This window comes from Thyridium curvatum (genome assembly GCF_004353045.1).
Source record: "Thyridium curvatum strain D216 chromosome Unknown NODE_2_length_892811_cov_85.036431, whole genome shotgun sequence".
Classification (NCBI taxonomy): domain Eukaryota; kingdom Fungi; phylum Ascomycota; class Sordariomycetes; order Thyridiales; family Thyridiaceae; genus Thyridium; species Thyridium curvatum.
Window position 1 is genome coordinate 761260 of NW_022156757.1, and position 14304 is coordinate 775563.

The 14304-nt window shown below is 54.8% G+C and overlaps 3 protein-coding genes across 3 annotated transcripts; 1 reads left to right on the forward strand and 2 right to left on the reverse strand.

Annotated features, from left to right (window-relative positions):
- Nucleotides 1–642: 642 nt before the first annotated feature.
- On the forward strand, nucleotides 643–2842 carry E0L32_000632 (uncharacterized protein; the record flags this gene model as incomplete). The annotated part of the gene is made up of 4 exons (XM_031140946.1): nucleotides 643–726; nucleotides 790–917; nucleotides 973–2464; nucleotides 2522–2842. 4 exons carry the CDS (start codon nucleotides 643–645, stop codon nucleotides 2840–2842), a joined length of 2025 nt encoding a protein of 674 aa, XP_030995949.1.
- A 1280-nt stretch (nucleotides 2843–4122) lies between these two features.
- Nucleotides 4123–6204, reverse strand: E0L32_000633 (uncharacterized protein; the record flags this gene model as incomplete). The annotated part of the gene is made up of 6 exons (XM_031140957.1): nucleotides 4123–4161; nucleotides 4220–4705; nucleotides 4764–4973; nucleotides 5037–5367; nucleotides 5429–5957; nucleotides 6024–6204. 6 exons carry the CDS (start codon nucleotides 6202–6204, stop codon nucleotides 4123–4125), a joined length of 1776 nt encoding a protein of 591 aa, XP_030995950.1.
- An 837-nt stretch (nucleotides 6205–7041) lies between these two features.
- Nucleotides 7042–13731, reverse strand: E0L32_000634 (uncharacterized protein; the record flags this gene model as incomplete). The annotated part of the gene is made up of 1 exon (XM_031140968.1): nucleotides 7042–13731. One exon carries the CDS (start codon nucleotides 13729–13731, stop codon nucleotides 7042–7044), a length of 6690 nt encoding a protein of 2229 aa, XP_030995951.1.
- Nucleotides 13732–14304: the final 573 nt, after the last annotated feature.

Below are 14304 nucleotides of genomic sequence, written 5' to 3' on the forward strand. Positions count from 1 at the left end.
GTCTATTTAGGGTGGCATCCACCGGCAGGCGGCGCTTGAGACCTCCGTACCTTCCCCCACCTTCTGTCGGGCAAGTGATGGTAACAGAAGTACCTACTTCTTGACAATTCATAAAACTCACGTAATTTTTGGTAATGGGATAATCTACCTAAGGTAGGTATCTAGAGCTCACGGATCATATGCATGTTAGCATTCAAGTAAGGCCACTGGTAGCTCTTGATGAACTGTTGATATTCATTGGCTCGCACAACCAGCACGGGCCGTTACTCAGGTACCTGCACCCCGTCTCAGCACTGAAGGAGGTACCTACCAACGGGCTTTAGTGGCGTCAGGCAGGTACCTCCCTCCTCCATCCGTCGCTGCTAGGCACGAAGCAATGACGATTGCTGATCAAGCTCTCACTGATGCACCTCTCACGCAACCTCGCTCTTTGCGTGATTCACTGCTACACGCGCCCACCTCCAACACCTCTTTCGTAGCCTGGTCAGCCTGGTGGCGATTCCTTCTTCATATCAAATCAACATTACAAACCGGGTTTTCAATATCTGGTGTTCTCGAGAAAGCAGCTGGACCCTGTACACATACGCATAACCCTCCCCAGCTCTCGCGCATTCCGGGCAACATCGCCCCCAACTCGTCAAGATGTTGCTCCGGCTTCGAGGACCAGACGGCCAGATCCGTCTCGAGGTCAACAATAATGAGACCTTTGGTCAGCTTGGCGAGAAGGTATACGATCCGAACGAGAGTCTTGTCCATCCCACGCAAACAACGATGCTAACGTTTCGATAGCTGCTACCCAAATTGCCCCCAACCGTGGACCCCAACACCATCACCTTGTCCAATGCTCCCGGATCGCAGGGAGATAAGAAGTATCTCCGCGATATCGCCCAGTTCGAGCTTGGGAGGATAGGTCTGAGGTTAGCGTGCGCGCATTCTAGCTTCTGTATAGCATCATTCACTAACTTGAAACAGTCATGGCGACATGATCTTTCTCGAGTACCAGTCCAGAGACCCAAACGAGAGCAACGGACAGACCACGCAGCCGATTTCTTCGGCAAACAGGCTGAACGGCAAGCCGATACTCCCGACTGAAGATCTTCCCATCGACCCTCCGTCGATTGCTTCTCCGTCAGAGAAGATCAAGAACCCTTGGGAAGTGGTCAGACAGTCCAAACTCGACGACCAACTCGACAAGAAGGATGGAAAGATCCCGCGCAAGCTGGATACCAAGATGTGCAGGCACGGCCCCAAGGGCATGTGCGACTACTGCCAGCCGCTGGATCCCTTCAATGCCGAGTACCTTGCTGAGAAGAAGATCAAGTACCTGTCGCTGCACTCGCACTTGCGCAAGGTCAACTCGGCGACGAACAAGCCAGAACTGGGAGCATCGTTCATCCCTCCCCTTGTTGAGCCCTATTACCGTGTCAAGCGTGACTGCCCTTCGGGACATCCTCAGTGGCCCGAGGGAATCTGTACCAAATGCCAGCCAAGTGCCATCACTTTACAACCGCAGCCGTTCCGTATGGTTGACCATGTCGAGTTTGCGGACAGCAACATCATCAACGAGTTCCTCAACGCGTGGCGAGAGACGGGTGCCCAGCGCATCGGCTACCTCTACGGCAAGTACGCAGAGTATGACGTCGTGCCGCTGGGAATCAAGGCTGTCGTCGAGGCTATCTACGAGCCACCGCAGGTAGACGAGGTTGACGGCGTCTCCTTGAACCCCTGGGAGAACGAGCAGGATGTCAATGCCGTGGCCAAGCTCTGTGGACTCGAGCAGGTTGGTGTCATCTGGACCGATCTTCTACCGCCTGCGCCTGGCGAGGAAGGTCAGGCTGTCTGTAAGCGCCACGCCGATTCGTATTTCCTATCGTCGCAGGAGATCTGTTTCGCCGCTCGCCTGCAGGCGCAGCATCCGAAGCCGACCAAGTGGAGTGACACGGGCCGCTTTGGTTCAAATTTCGTAACCTGTGTTATTTCTGGAGATGAGAACAACGACATTGCCATCTCTGCTTATCAGATGTCAAACGCGGCCGTCGAGATGGTGCGGGCAGACATTATCGAGCCATCTGCAGATCCTGGCGTGATGCTCGTCCGCGAAGAGGAAGAAGATGACGGATCTGTCAGCCGTACGCGATATATCCCCGAGGTGTTCTACCGCAGAGTCAACGAGTACGGCGCCAACGTCCAGGAGAATGCCAAACCGTCCTTCCCGGTCGAGTACCTCTTTGTGACGCTCACGCACGGCTTCCCTCAAGACCCAAAGCCATACTTTACAGACTCTGGTTTCCCCATCGCAAACCGCGAGTACATTGGCCAGAGCCAGGAGGTGTCTACCGTCTCTAAGATGCTCAAGATCAACCAAGCGCCCGACTCGAAGGGTCTTAACGTGTCCAACTTCCACTTGCTCTGCTTCCTCCACCAGATGGGCGTTCTATCAAAGGCAAGTCTTCCAATTGTTCCCGTATTTGTCAATGTTCGATCCAGCTAATCATTGGGTTTCCTTTCCCTTTCTCTACAGGACGAGGAGAACCTCTTGTGCCGTGTGGCCACTGGTCACGACCTCGCAGACGCCTTCCAGCTGCGTTCGACGCCGGGCTGGCAGACCCTGATCACTATTTTGCAAACTACCGGTGAGCGAATACCCAAACGTCCTCGCGACACCGCTGCGGCGGCGGCAGAGGCGGCGCCCGACGGGAGAAACTCTGGTGCCCGATCGGCCGGCTCGTCTGGCTCTTCTGCTCGCGCGCCCGCCGCCACTAATGATGGGGAACGTCTTGCTAAGCGATTTGCTGCGGTTAGGCTGAGCGAGGACCGGGAGAGGCCTTTTCTCCCGCGGTAGTCTGCTGGACTGGACTCTGAGCCACGAAGACCAATTCACGGATGGGAGAGGGCGTTTATGGCTTGGAGGGGCCAAAAGAAAACGGGCACCGTGCCTTGTGGGAACATATGAGAGACGCTGAGGCTCTTCGACTGGACTCTGGACGTCTCGTCCCGCCTGAGCTGTGGTGTTTGCGCGTGGGAGTGGTCTACCTAGATATCCATCGTTGGTGATCCTGTTGCATTATAAGGAGGCCAGCCATGAGCACAGTAAAATTCTAGAGAGAATCGAGACATGAAGAACCATTTTCTAACGTTCTTCTTTGTGACTAAGTGCCGCCAGAAAATCTTACATTGGCGACGAACGCCGACTTGCTGTACCATTCTGGCGAAGTCTCTCCCCCCTCCCGGCCAAATAAGAACTGGAGATTGAAGAACAGAGGCACCGAAAGCTCGAGAATATCGAAAGAGACAAGACGCCCATGTGAGACAGCACATGGTAATACAGAGAACGGCTGCGGAGGCATGCAATCAATCCATCCCACTCCCAGATGATCAACGTCTATTCCTCGATCTTGTGCGAGGTGACTCCCGTCTCCCACGAGCCCACGTACAACGCCGATATAGAGATGATCGCAATTTATTTCGCTATCTGGTATACTCTCGCTCTCTTTACACCCCCCTCCCCCGCTGTAAGAAGAAGCTGTTTCTACCTCCCTCTTTCGCTGGAAAAGGTTCCTCCTTTACCTCATAGCAGGGTGATAAAAAGAAGCTACCAGAAAATAGACCCTCCAACCCCCCTGATGCCTCCCATTTTGCCCTGCAAACGTAGCCCGATTTTTGCACTTTGTACATTTCACACAGCCTGCCAGAGAGAGAGAATTTTTCGCAAGAAGAGAGAAGAAGAAGAGCGAGAGACAGGAACAAACAAGAAAGACAAGGAGAGAAAGAAAAATCCCAGATCGCGTAAACCAAGTCATGAATGGTGAATGAAAGTCTCTTTATGGAACCAGAACACCACCCTCCCGTTTCCCCTCCTTCCATTTTTTGTTTCGCGGAAAAGATGTGAAAACCAATCAAGTAATAATAGAATAGTAGTCTTACAAAAGGTCCAGGTCAGGGCCCATTTGCGGGCACCCTGGCAACAAGGTGCTTCTCATGTCAAAATAGAAAACTTATGGCATATCTTGCTGAAAGATGTGATCTCAACAAGGAGACAAAACTCATCTTCACAAAGGGCCTGTCGAAACCTTGGGTGGTATTTATAGGGAGCTTGTTCCCTTGCATCAAGCAGAGGTGACTTTAAGCAGCCGCCTCGGCAGTGGCAGACTCCTTTGCAGGCTGGAAATGCATGTTAGCAAAGACCGGATGACATCACGGGACAACCAATAGTTCTCACCTCTGCCGCAGCACTCTCCTCCGCCTTCGTCTCAGTCGCTGTAGCAGGCGTGTCTGCCTTGGCAACGTCCTTCTTCTCCTCGGGCTTAGGAGGCTGCTCGTCCTTCACGCCATTTGTCTCCTTGGCCTTGTCGGCCTTGGGAGTAGACTCCTTGGCAGCCGCTGACGATCCATTCACGCCGTTCGCAGGGGCAGCAGCCGCAGGGGCTCCGTCGACTGCTGCGAGCAGCTTATTCCACTTATCGAGCAGCACCTGAGAGCGGGGCTTGAACTGGAATTCGTCCTCCTTGGGGATGGAGTCAAGCTTGAGAATGGCCTTCAGGACCTTGTTGATCTTTGTCGCCCTAATGATGCTGACCTCCAGGTCAGGATAGCCCTCGAGCTTGGTCACGTAATCGGACATGGTCTTCATCTCCTCCTCCTTGGGCTCCTGATCCCGGGTGAGCAGACCCTTCTGGAGCTTGTGGCGCAGGAACAAGACCTCTTTCTGCACTGGATGTTAGTGCTGGACCCTTTGATAGACGTTAAAACGTTATGGCACTGACCTCCTTGCGCTGGTGCTTCTCCTCGGCAGATAGCTCGGGCTCCTTGGGAGTCTCCTTCTTGTCCTCTGCCTTCTTGGCCTTGGGCTTCGACGTCTTCGAATCTGTAGCCTTGCCGCTCTTGGGTGTCGACGTGCCGTTGGCTCCCTTGGGAGTCGATGAAGAGGTCAGCTTGATCTTGGGCTTCTTGACTGAGTCAGATCGCTGCGGTGTCTGTCCAACAATGTTAGTCTGGGTGGCATATTCCTGGGGAGGACGCGAAAATTATGGACCAACCTCAGCGTCGCCTTCAGCCTTGCGCTTCTTGGCCTTCTTGTCCTTGGCAGCACCGTTGTCGTCGGCATCGGCCATCTCGACATCCTCATCGTCAGCGGGACCCTTGCTCTTTCGTGACTTCTTGGCAGGTGCAGGTGGGAGCTCCTGAGCCTTTTGCAGGGCATCGAGCTCGTCCTGGAACTGCTGCAGGAGGTCCTTGTAGTGGTCGAGAGAGTGGTGCTCCGAGGCAAGCTCGTGAGCGCGCGCCAGATCCTTGCGCATCTTGTCGTTAACATTGTCCATGACCTTCTCGGGGTCGAGGTCGTGGAGGTCGCCGTTTGGCACCCAGCCACTGTGGGAGAAACTTGTCGTTAGCCCGCATCATGATGAGAGAGCACGCGACATTGACTTACAATTCGTTGGTGTGGAGGTACATAACCGGGAAGGTACGATCAGCCGCGCGCTTGCCACCGTCGGCGTAATCCTCACGGTACGTGCCATCCTGACGAGCAGCGCTGACAGGGCGGCTCTTGATCAGGGTCTGCGGCAGCATAGCCTCGTCACAAACGATAGCGGGCCACTGGGGGTAGCCCTTGAGCTTGACGAAATAGTGATCGCCAGGCTTCGCATCGAGATGTAGTATCCGGGCACGAGAGCCCTTCTTGTTCAGCTTTTTGCCCTTGGACTCGCCGGCTCCAGCAGACTTCCGCCTCGACTTGTTGGCCTTGTCAGCAGCGGTCGCGTCTCCCTCCTTGGCGGCATCAGCGCCCGCGGCTGGAGCTTCCTCTGCCTTCTTCTCTGCGGCATCCGCTGGCGCGGCGTCGGCACTAGGGGCAGCAGCTGTGGCTGGGGCAGCTTCGGTAGCAGCTTCGGGGGCAGCCTCCTTCATCTCAACGTCGGCCTTGTCGGCACTAGTCGTCGCGGGTTCTGGGGCAGCGGTGTCTGCGAGCGAGGCAATTAGCTCTAGTCGCTCGGCGCATTGTTAATTGGGGTAGGGGAGCAGCATACCTGGGGCGGGTTTGGCTTCCTCGGCGGGTTTGTTTGCCTCCTCAGCGGGCTTCGCGTCAGCTCCAGCATCGGCGCTAGCCACGTTGACATCAGCGGGAGCTTCGTCCTTCTTGGGAGCTTCGACGGCAGGCGCAGCAGCCTCGGGGGCGGCCGCGGGTGGTTGCGCGTTCGAATCAGACATGGTGCGCAGGAAGCCGAGGCCAATGTGGTGTTGATGTCAGGGTGGTGGTGATGCAGCTCCAAGCTCTGACCTCGAGGCCTGATTGGACGCGGGCGGGGACAAAAGTGCGCGCGCGACACTGGCTGGGATGCGGGTCAGGAAATAGGCAGGAAAGGCGACAGACGCGATTGATCGCGTTGATGGCTGATGGTGGATGTGATGGAATCCTGGATGGCTGGAGGGCTGGTCGCGATGACTGCCTCAATCAAAACGTGGGGATGGGAGAAGGTGGGAAATTTGGTGGTTGATCGAGGCCGGGTCGGTCAAGGACTTGCGAGAGAGGGAGAGGAGAGAAAGGGAAAAAAGGTTGGTGTGTGTATGCGTCGAGTGCGCCTCTCTCGCTCCCCAATGAGCAAAAGAAAAAAAGGCCCAGGCAGGAGGAGTTGTGAGACTTGATGTGGTCCGTGCACGGCGTTTAAGCCATCCAGGCCATCCAAGCCATCCGTCCTATCATCCATCCATCATCCACCCATGGAGATCCATCAATGGGCCGGCCTCCTCTCTGCCTGACGTAGCCGTAACTAGGCACTTTGGCACTCTCTCGGCTCTCAAATCTCGATCTCCTTGTGTGGCGCCGTATCTCCACATTCGAGGTTCTCCCACGCTCTTCGAAACCAGGGACAGAAATTGCGATGAACCATTCACATTCGTGATTATATCAAGACGCCATTTTGTCAATCAGTACAGTACAAAGCCAAAGCTCCCCGTCGATCATATGATACAACACTCTGCTCCAGAGAGGTGTCCGAGAAGATCATCCGAAAAAAAACAAACGCCATCCCCGGTTCCCCGGCCACTTTACTCGCTCTCCTCCTCTGACTCGTCCTCGTCCATGCCCTCTGCCACCTTGACCGAGAAGGTCGGCTCCTGGTCCACTCCGACGTAGCTGTCGCTCATGAGGAAGAGCTTCAACTCGTGTTCTCCTGGCGTAGGCACCGTAAACTCGAGCCGCACGTTCAGGTTGCGGCCGACCGTCACTCTCTTGATCGCCAGAAGCGATTTAGTGGCCTCGTCACCAACGACAAGCCACCAGTTCTCCATCTTCTTCACCGGGTAGAACGGCGCGTGCACTGTAGGGTCGAACTCTTCATCCTCATCCACCTCCCGCTCGATCTTGATCTTGAGGTACGATGGTTCACCCGCGGTGATGCTGTCCTCGTCCTCAACCTCGAACTCCAGAGAGATGTCGGGGTACTTGCTGTTTGTGAAGTTTGCAGCCTGTGCCAATTGTCCCTGAGATAGGTTGAGTCCCTTGACGAGAGCACCGTACTGCGGGTTCTCCTCGGGGTTCATGGCCTCCATGAAATCGAAGATATCCTTGATTCTGTAAACCATATCGTTAGTAGCTGCGAGATCAAAATTGGTGAAAGGTACGTACCCAAAGTCGTTCGCCACCTTGACAACCTCGGGCGAGAAATGAGGAATCTGCTTCAAGGGGCTATCGCGATCCCACATGGCCTGGACAACCATCTGCGACATCTCCATGGCATTCATAGCGTTCAGGTGGCCATCGGAGGACAGAATGTCGACCGTAGCACTGAGAAGGCTCAAGATCTTGGACAGAATGATTTCTTGATCCTTTGCCAGATCAATAGGCAGCTGCATCCTCGAGAAATGAGCCTGGAGGAGCACAAAAGCCTTGAAGTGGGGCGAGTCGTAGACAGGCTGGGCCATCTTCACAGGCACTCTGTCGTAGATGCGGCGAAGAAGACCCTCCTCGTGGCGGCGAATCTGAATCGATTCGAATTCGGTGGCCGAGGTAGCAATCTCGAGGATGCCCTTGAGCTTCGTGCGGGCGCTGAGCGAGAGGAGGAAGGTCTGCATCGTGATGTAAGAGATGTTATAGTACGCGGCAATCATGGCAGCGTTCTGTGGCGCAACGCTGCCATCCTCCTCATCGAACTCGATAATCTTCGCTTCTCCGAGCTCCGTCAGTGTGTCTTCAACCATGTCCGACAGGTACTTGCTCAGACTCTCGTCGGACCGGTCAGGCAAGCTGTAGTAGCTTGGGTTGGCAAGGAGTCGGCGGTAGAAGTACGTGAAGGTCGTCCAGTTCAGAGCATCCTCGCCAGACTCAATCATCCTGGTGCTGATCTCTGTGACAAAGGCATCGTGGAGGTAATTATGCAGGTGAGACTCAACAGGGAGAGCCTCATTCATAAACTTCTTGTAATACTCCCGCTTAACAGCAGGCAGCATGAGCACACCACGCCCCCGTCCGTCCTTTGAGGGGCGAAGGGCTTTACCAAATATCTGAAGTACTTCGCTAAGAGGGTAGTCGACATAGCGATGCTCGCGCCCTTCAAAGTATTGGGTGCCCATCACCACAACGAGGTGGGCAGTGCAGTCGAGCTCCCAGCAGACATCGCGAGAAGCAATCAGGACCTGGATCGCACCATTGTCGTACAGGTGCTTAACAATGCGCCTATCCGTCAGGCTGAGTGCTTCGTGGTAGTAACCGACACCATGAGAGAGGGACTCTTTCAGGGCGTCCTCCTGGACTTTCTCGAGAAGAGGCTTCATCTGCTCCACCTCGACGTGGAGGAAGCGATCTTCGTCATCGTCTGCTAAGCAGGCTGTAAGGAGGTCGCGGGCGGTGGCTCGAGTCTGCTTTCTGCTCGGCACGAAAATCAGAGCTGGCTGATTGGCCGACATCTGCGTAATGGCAAGGTATGTTGGCTTTGCCATAGCAAGCATGAGCGACGGGAAGTGCGGGATCGTGTAGGACTGAATATGCAGCTCAAGAGGTACCGGACGAACGTGGGGGCTGAAGTTGTAGATCTCATGTTTCTTTGCGTCGATCCATTCTCCCATGTCGCGAGCGTTAGCCAGAGGCACACTCAGCCCAATGATTCGCATTGGGAGCTCTGTTGCGGACCGGATGGAGTGCATGCGCGAGACAATGATCTCATAAATGTGCCCTTGCTGGCCGCCTAGCATGTGCATCTCATCGGCGATAAAGAGCTCGACAGTCTGGACATTCTTGCGTCTCTTCCATTGCCTAGAGAGCACATCCCATTGTGTCGGGGTGGCCAGCACCAGGTCACCCTGCTCTAGCAGCTTGAGATCCGTCGCGGTTTCTCCAGTGAGCTTGACGATATCCTTGCCGCCTCTCAGCTCGGAGAACCTCTTCTGCCAATGCTGGAAGCGAGCATCGACTAGTTCCTGAAACGGAGCGATGTACACGGCGCGGCCTGGCTCCTTTTGTGCCCAGTGTCGCAACAAGGCAAACTCAGCGCACACGGTCTTCCCGCTGCCAGTCGGAGCACCGACAAATACGTTCTGGTCGGTGGTATACAGCGAGTTGAAAGTCTGTGTCTGGATCTTGTTGAAATGCTGCCACTCAGGAAAGAGGGCAATATAGTCCTTGGCCTTCAGAGCGGACACGGGCAGAGGCTGAAGGTCGAGAAGCTCTGTGTGAGGGGGGAACTTGTCCGGGAGTAGAAGCTTTTGAAAAGAGACGGCCAGGCGAGTCTCCGAGTGCATCCATCGATCTGATATTACTGAGATGAAGTAATTGGGAGGCATAGGGTCCGTAATGGGAACGGTGAACTCAACCAGGTGCTCATTGGACTCGGAATTGGCGTAGTCCTTGCGCAGGATGAACTGGTCGTGGAAGAGAATCTCCTCGCCGTCAGAATCCTCGACCACCACCCAGAAGCTCTCAGCAATGCCATGAACCTCATCATCCCATTCGAAATTGGGCGTGACGGTGAGCTCAACACGAAGCATTGACCTTGTCATGGGCTGGACCTGCGCTTGAATCTCGACACGGGGGAATTTCGCCACTAGGCTGCACACTGTCTTGCCGGCTTTAGGCATGCCCAACAGCTCCCCCATTCGAGGCGGGTCGAGGTCAAAGTAGCTAGACCAAGGCACATCGATTCGCTCAGACTTTTGAATGATCTCGCGAGGGCACGTAGGAAACTGTCGCAATGGCGACATGGTTGGCCACATGCGCTTCTCGGCCATTTTACAGAGATCGAGGGCGGTCTTGGCAACTGACGCCCAGCCCTTCTTGAGCGCGATCTCAAACACTGCCCGAAGAATACGACCCGCAGATTGGGTGACGTAGACCATATCGGCCATCAGCGCCAGTCCCTCGAGCTTCAGACGTGAGATATATGCCTGCAGAAGGACATTGATCTTTGCATGTGGCTCCTCGATACTCTCCTTGACCGGGATAGGGACCCTACCGAGAAGCTTGGCAAGCTCAAGCTTCTCCTCTTGTCGCACTGGGATATACTTAAACTCCGCGCTCAATGAGAACACGCGGAACAGCTCGATGGTCGTAATCGATGGCTGGATGAGGTTATTGTAGGTGTCCATCGAGCCATGCGTGATGTAGTAGTGCGATGCAATACGACCGAGCTCGGTGGCCTGAAGCTTGCCAGTTTTCTCGTCATACTTGACAAGGTTTGTCTTTCTCAGAACCATGGCGGCGGAATGAATCAAGTCGACACGCTTCTGTTCAAGAGCTTCATCGTCCTCATACTCGGCGCCAACCTGGTACAGACCAGGTGAGCGAAGCATTCGAACAAACAAATACGTGTAACCTAGCCACTCGACACCTTCGTCCCGGGAGCGAACATTGCCGAGGACAACCTCTGCGTTCAAGTTGTCCACTAGGCGACTGACGAATTGACTCTCAATCGGTAGTTGCTGATTCAACAAGGAGAGGTAGTACTGTATCTCTCCCTGGGTTGTGATGATGATGCCTTCACCATATGTATCGAACTGAGGCCGTCCGGCACGACCAAGCATTTGCAACACGTCTTGAGGGCTGAGCTCGACCCAGCTACCCTTCTCGGGAGAGTAAACTTGAGTGCCCTTGATGATTACCGTGTGCGCAGGAAGGTTGACACCCCAAGCTAGAGTTGCTGTGCAGCAGAGGACTTGGATAGCGCCTTGTGCGAACAGTTCTTCGACATCCGTACGGTCGGCTCGGCTCATACCAGCATGATGGATTCCGAAACCATATGGCAAGAGGTCTTTGAGTTCCTTGTCCGTCGCCTGATCAGCAGCCTCCTTGAGAACCTCGCGGCTGCCAGCATCATGCTTCAGGATCTGATTGATGGTCTCCATCTCGAGAGCCTTGTCCCGGACGTATCGGGCAGTCTTGGCCGTCTCCTTTCTGGAGTGAACGAAGATCAACATCTGATTCCTGTTCTTGCCAACATGCTCGAGCACTTTGGTGTACGTAATATCGTTCATAGTCTTGAGCTGCTTGATGGCCCGCTTGTCGGTGACACCAATGAACTCCTGGCGAAGAGGACAGGGGCGGAAGGTACCATCAAAGTGGTACAGCCCATTATTAGGATCTACCCGTAGGAAGCTTGCGACATCGCGATAGTTTGGCAGTGTTGCGGATAGACCAACAAGCCGGACAGGCTCACCGGTCTGCTCCGTCTTCCTGATAGTTCGGCTGACGATGCTTTCAAGCACAGGGCCACGGTCATCGTGAAGCAAATGAATCTCGTCAATGATGATGAGACGCACAAGGTTGGTATAGGAAATGTCAGTCGCCTTTCTTGTGATGACATCCCACTTCTCGGGAGTGGTAACGATGATCTGTGTCTCTGAGATCTGCTGCTTGGTGAGCTGCCGGTCGCCAGTCAACTCAGAGACCTTGATCCCGTACGGTTCTAGACGTTTGCCAAAGTTCCCGACTTGCTCTTGTACAAGTGCTTTGAGTGGCGCGATGTAGACGATCTTGAAAGCATCCAGGTCGATCTCTCCAGTCTCGGGGTCCCTGTTCTTCCCAATCTCCCGAAGAATGGTCAACATTGAGACGTTGGTCTTGCCACTGCCAGTCGGGGCACAGACGAGCATGTTGCCGTCGTCATTGAATGCGGAAGGATAGCATTGCGACTGGATTTTGTTCAGCGATTTGGTGGTACTGAATGGAATTCTCGCCCACTCCGGCATGTCGGTGATAGGAACATTGACGTCGCTCGGATCGTTGCGCTTCTTCGGAGGCGGGACGTGGATCTCCTCATATCCCTTGAAAGTGCGCTTCGTCGAGCCTTCAGGCAGTCTCACTTTCGGATTGGTCATGAGGTGGTTGCCTTGATCGAAAATGAGGTTCTCCAGATTGATGAGCTTCCGAGGCTGCAGTCCGCCGACCAGTTGGCCTTCAGCGCGCTCAGCTTTTGCGGGCGCCCCCTCTGCGAATGCCGGCCCATCGACGTCCATCTTGATTTCCATCTTGCCCTTGCCGCTGGCATCGACTGTCTTGCCTTGCAACTCGTCCAAGATCCATCGCAGACCTTCGGAGACCATCTCGCGCTGGATTGACTCTCGCTCTTCCTTGTGCTCGGCGCGGGCCAGCTTCGTAAGCCAAACTACCTTCTCTCGGTTCTCCATGAGCTGCTGCACAACTTCGTGGTGCTCATAATCGAACAGTTCCATCAGGTCATTCTCGATCTCGCGAAGTTGTTTCTCTTCGCCACCTTCTTCATCGGGTTCGCCGGACAGAATTCGCAGAGCTTGATGTGTCTTGTCATGTTGGATGTGGGCGTCGGGATAGAGTCGTCCGATTTGACGCTGTAGCCAGTACGCATCAATATCACGCGCCGAGACGAAATTCTCGTTCTGGGTCTTCTCTTGTCGCTTGCTGGCAGCCGGTGCCGAATCGATTATCATCGCTTCTCCATCGATCAAGCCCGCAGTTTCATCAGACCGATCTTCACCTGCGCCTCCTGCGGCAGCATCTTCCTCTACTTCGGGGCGATCCTCCTCGTCCGCGTCCTCATCTTCAGAGGATTCGTCGCGCACCTCGTCCACGAACCCTTCACCGTCATCGTCGTCTTCCTCGAAATCGACGGCAACACCCTGGCGGTCGTCAATCTCCTCGTCGTCTTTGCCCGCATCGCCCATCTCCTCGTCGTCGTCTTGCGCGTCGTAGTCGGTGATCTTCTTGCCAAGGTTGACAAGTTCGTTGAACTCCTTGGGGGACATGCTGACGCCCAGGATATCGTCTATCTCCTTCTTCTTGTCGAAATCCTTGAGGTCATCGTCCTTCAGGTATTCGAGGGCGGCGTCCGCGGCACTGCGGACAACTTCATGGGGTACATCGCCCAGACTCCTCGCGACAATTGACAATATTAGCTCGAATGTCGCTCGTGTTGCTTGTGTACGCGGCCGATAGCGGAGCCCCTCCACGAGAAGGTCAGCGCCCGCGAGAATACCTGCCCCTCTAGGGGCGGCTTGGCCCTGCCGTTTCCTCTGCTCGCGTTGTAGGATATCTTCGCCATCCCTGAAACTTCCTCGCTCGACATCAGGCATGGCCGTCTTCTTTTGTTTCGGAACCACATCCCTCAAGTTCCGCGATCCCATATCGCGGATGGATAATCGGCCGGCCAGTGATTCTGGGTCGCCCGTGGCCTCATCGGTTCGTCTTGTAACAAACCGACGGTCCGCCTGGAGAACCAGGTTGGACATGGCCGAGTATTTGTACTGCGACACATCTCGCTGATGGTCGGTCATCTTGTCGGCTGCTGGTCGCGCGAGAAGGGTCGGAAGACTCGAAAGGCGAGATCAAATGCGCCGAAATTTTCAATCCAGGCTCTACTTCATGGATGGGGTCGCGGGTGGCAAGAGCGCCAACGCCGACGATGCACTGAGGTGAATCTCTCCGATTGTAAATGTCTAGAACGAATGACCGTCAGGCGGGTTGGAAACGCAGTTCTCGGTTGAATGTGTACCGCAAGGGAGTGGTCGCTGCAGATTTTGTAGGTTGTCGCGAGCCTCAACCTGCCTAGTCGAGATATGTCAAGTCAAGTGGATATTTTCCCAAGGCGCCCCGCCAAAATTCTACGGAGCTCTGTGATTGGTCGCCGGTCGCCATAGTAAACAGCGACGGACAAGCAGGTGTCCCAGGTGCTCGCGTACAGGAGCTGATTTCATGAGGCGGTTGCGGTGTGAGGAACACGCAGCCCCTTCACACGACGCGCCTCTATCGACATAAATCGAGCATGCAGCGAGTTCAATCAATGCCATGAGCATTTCATCCTCATCGCGTCTTTGACTTTGTACGGATTCGAGGGCACCTGCCACGCC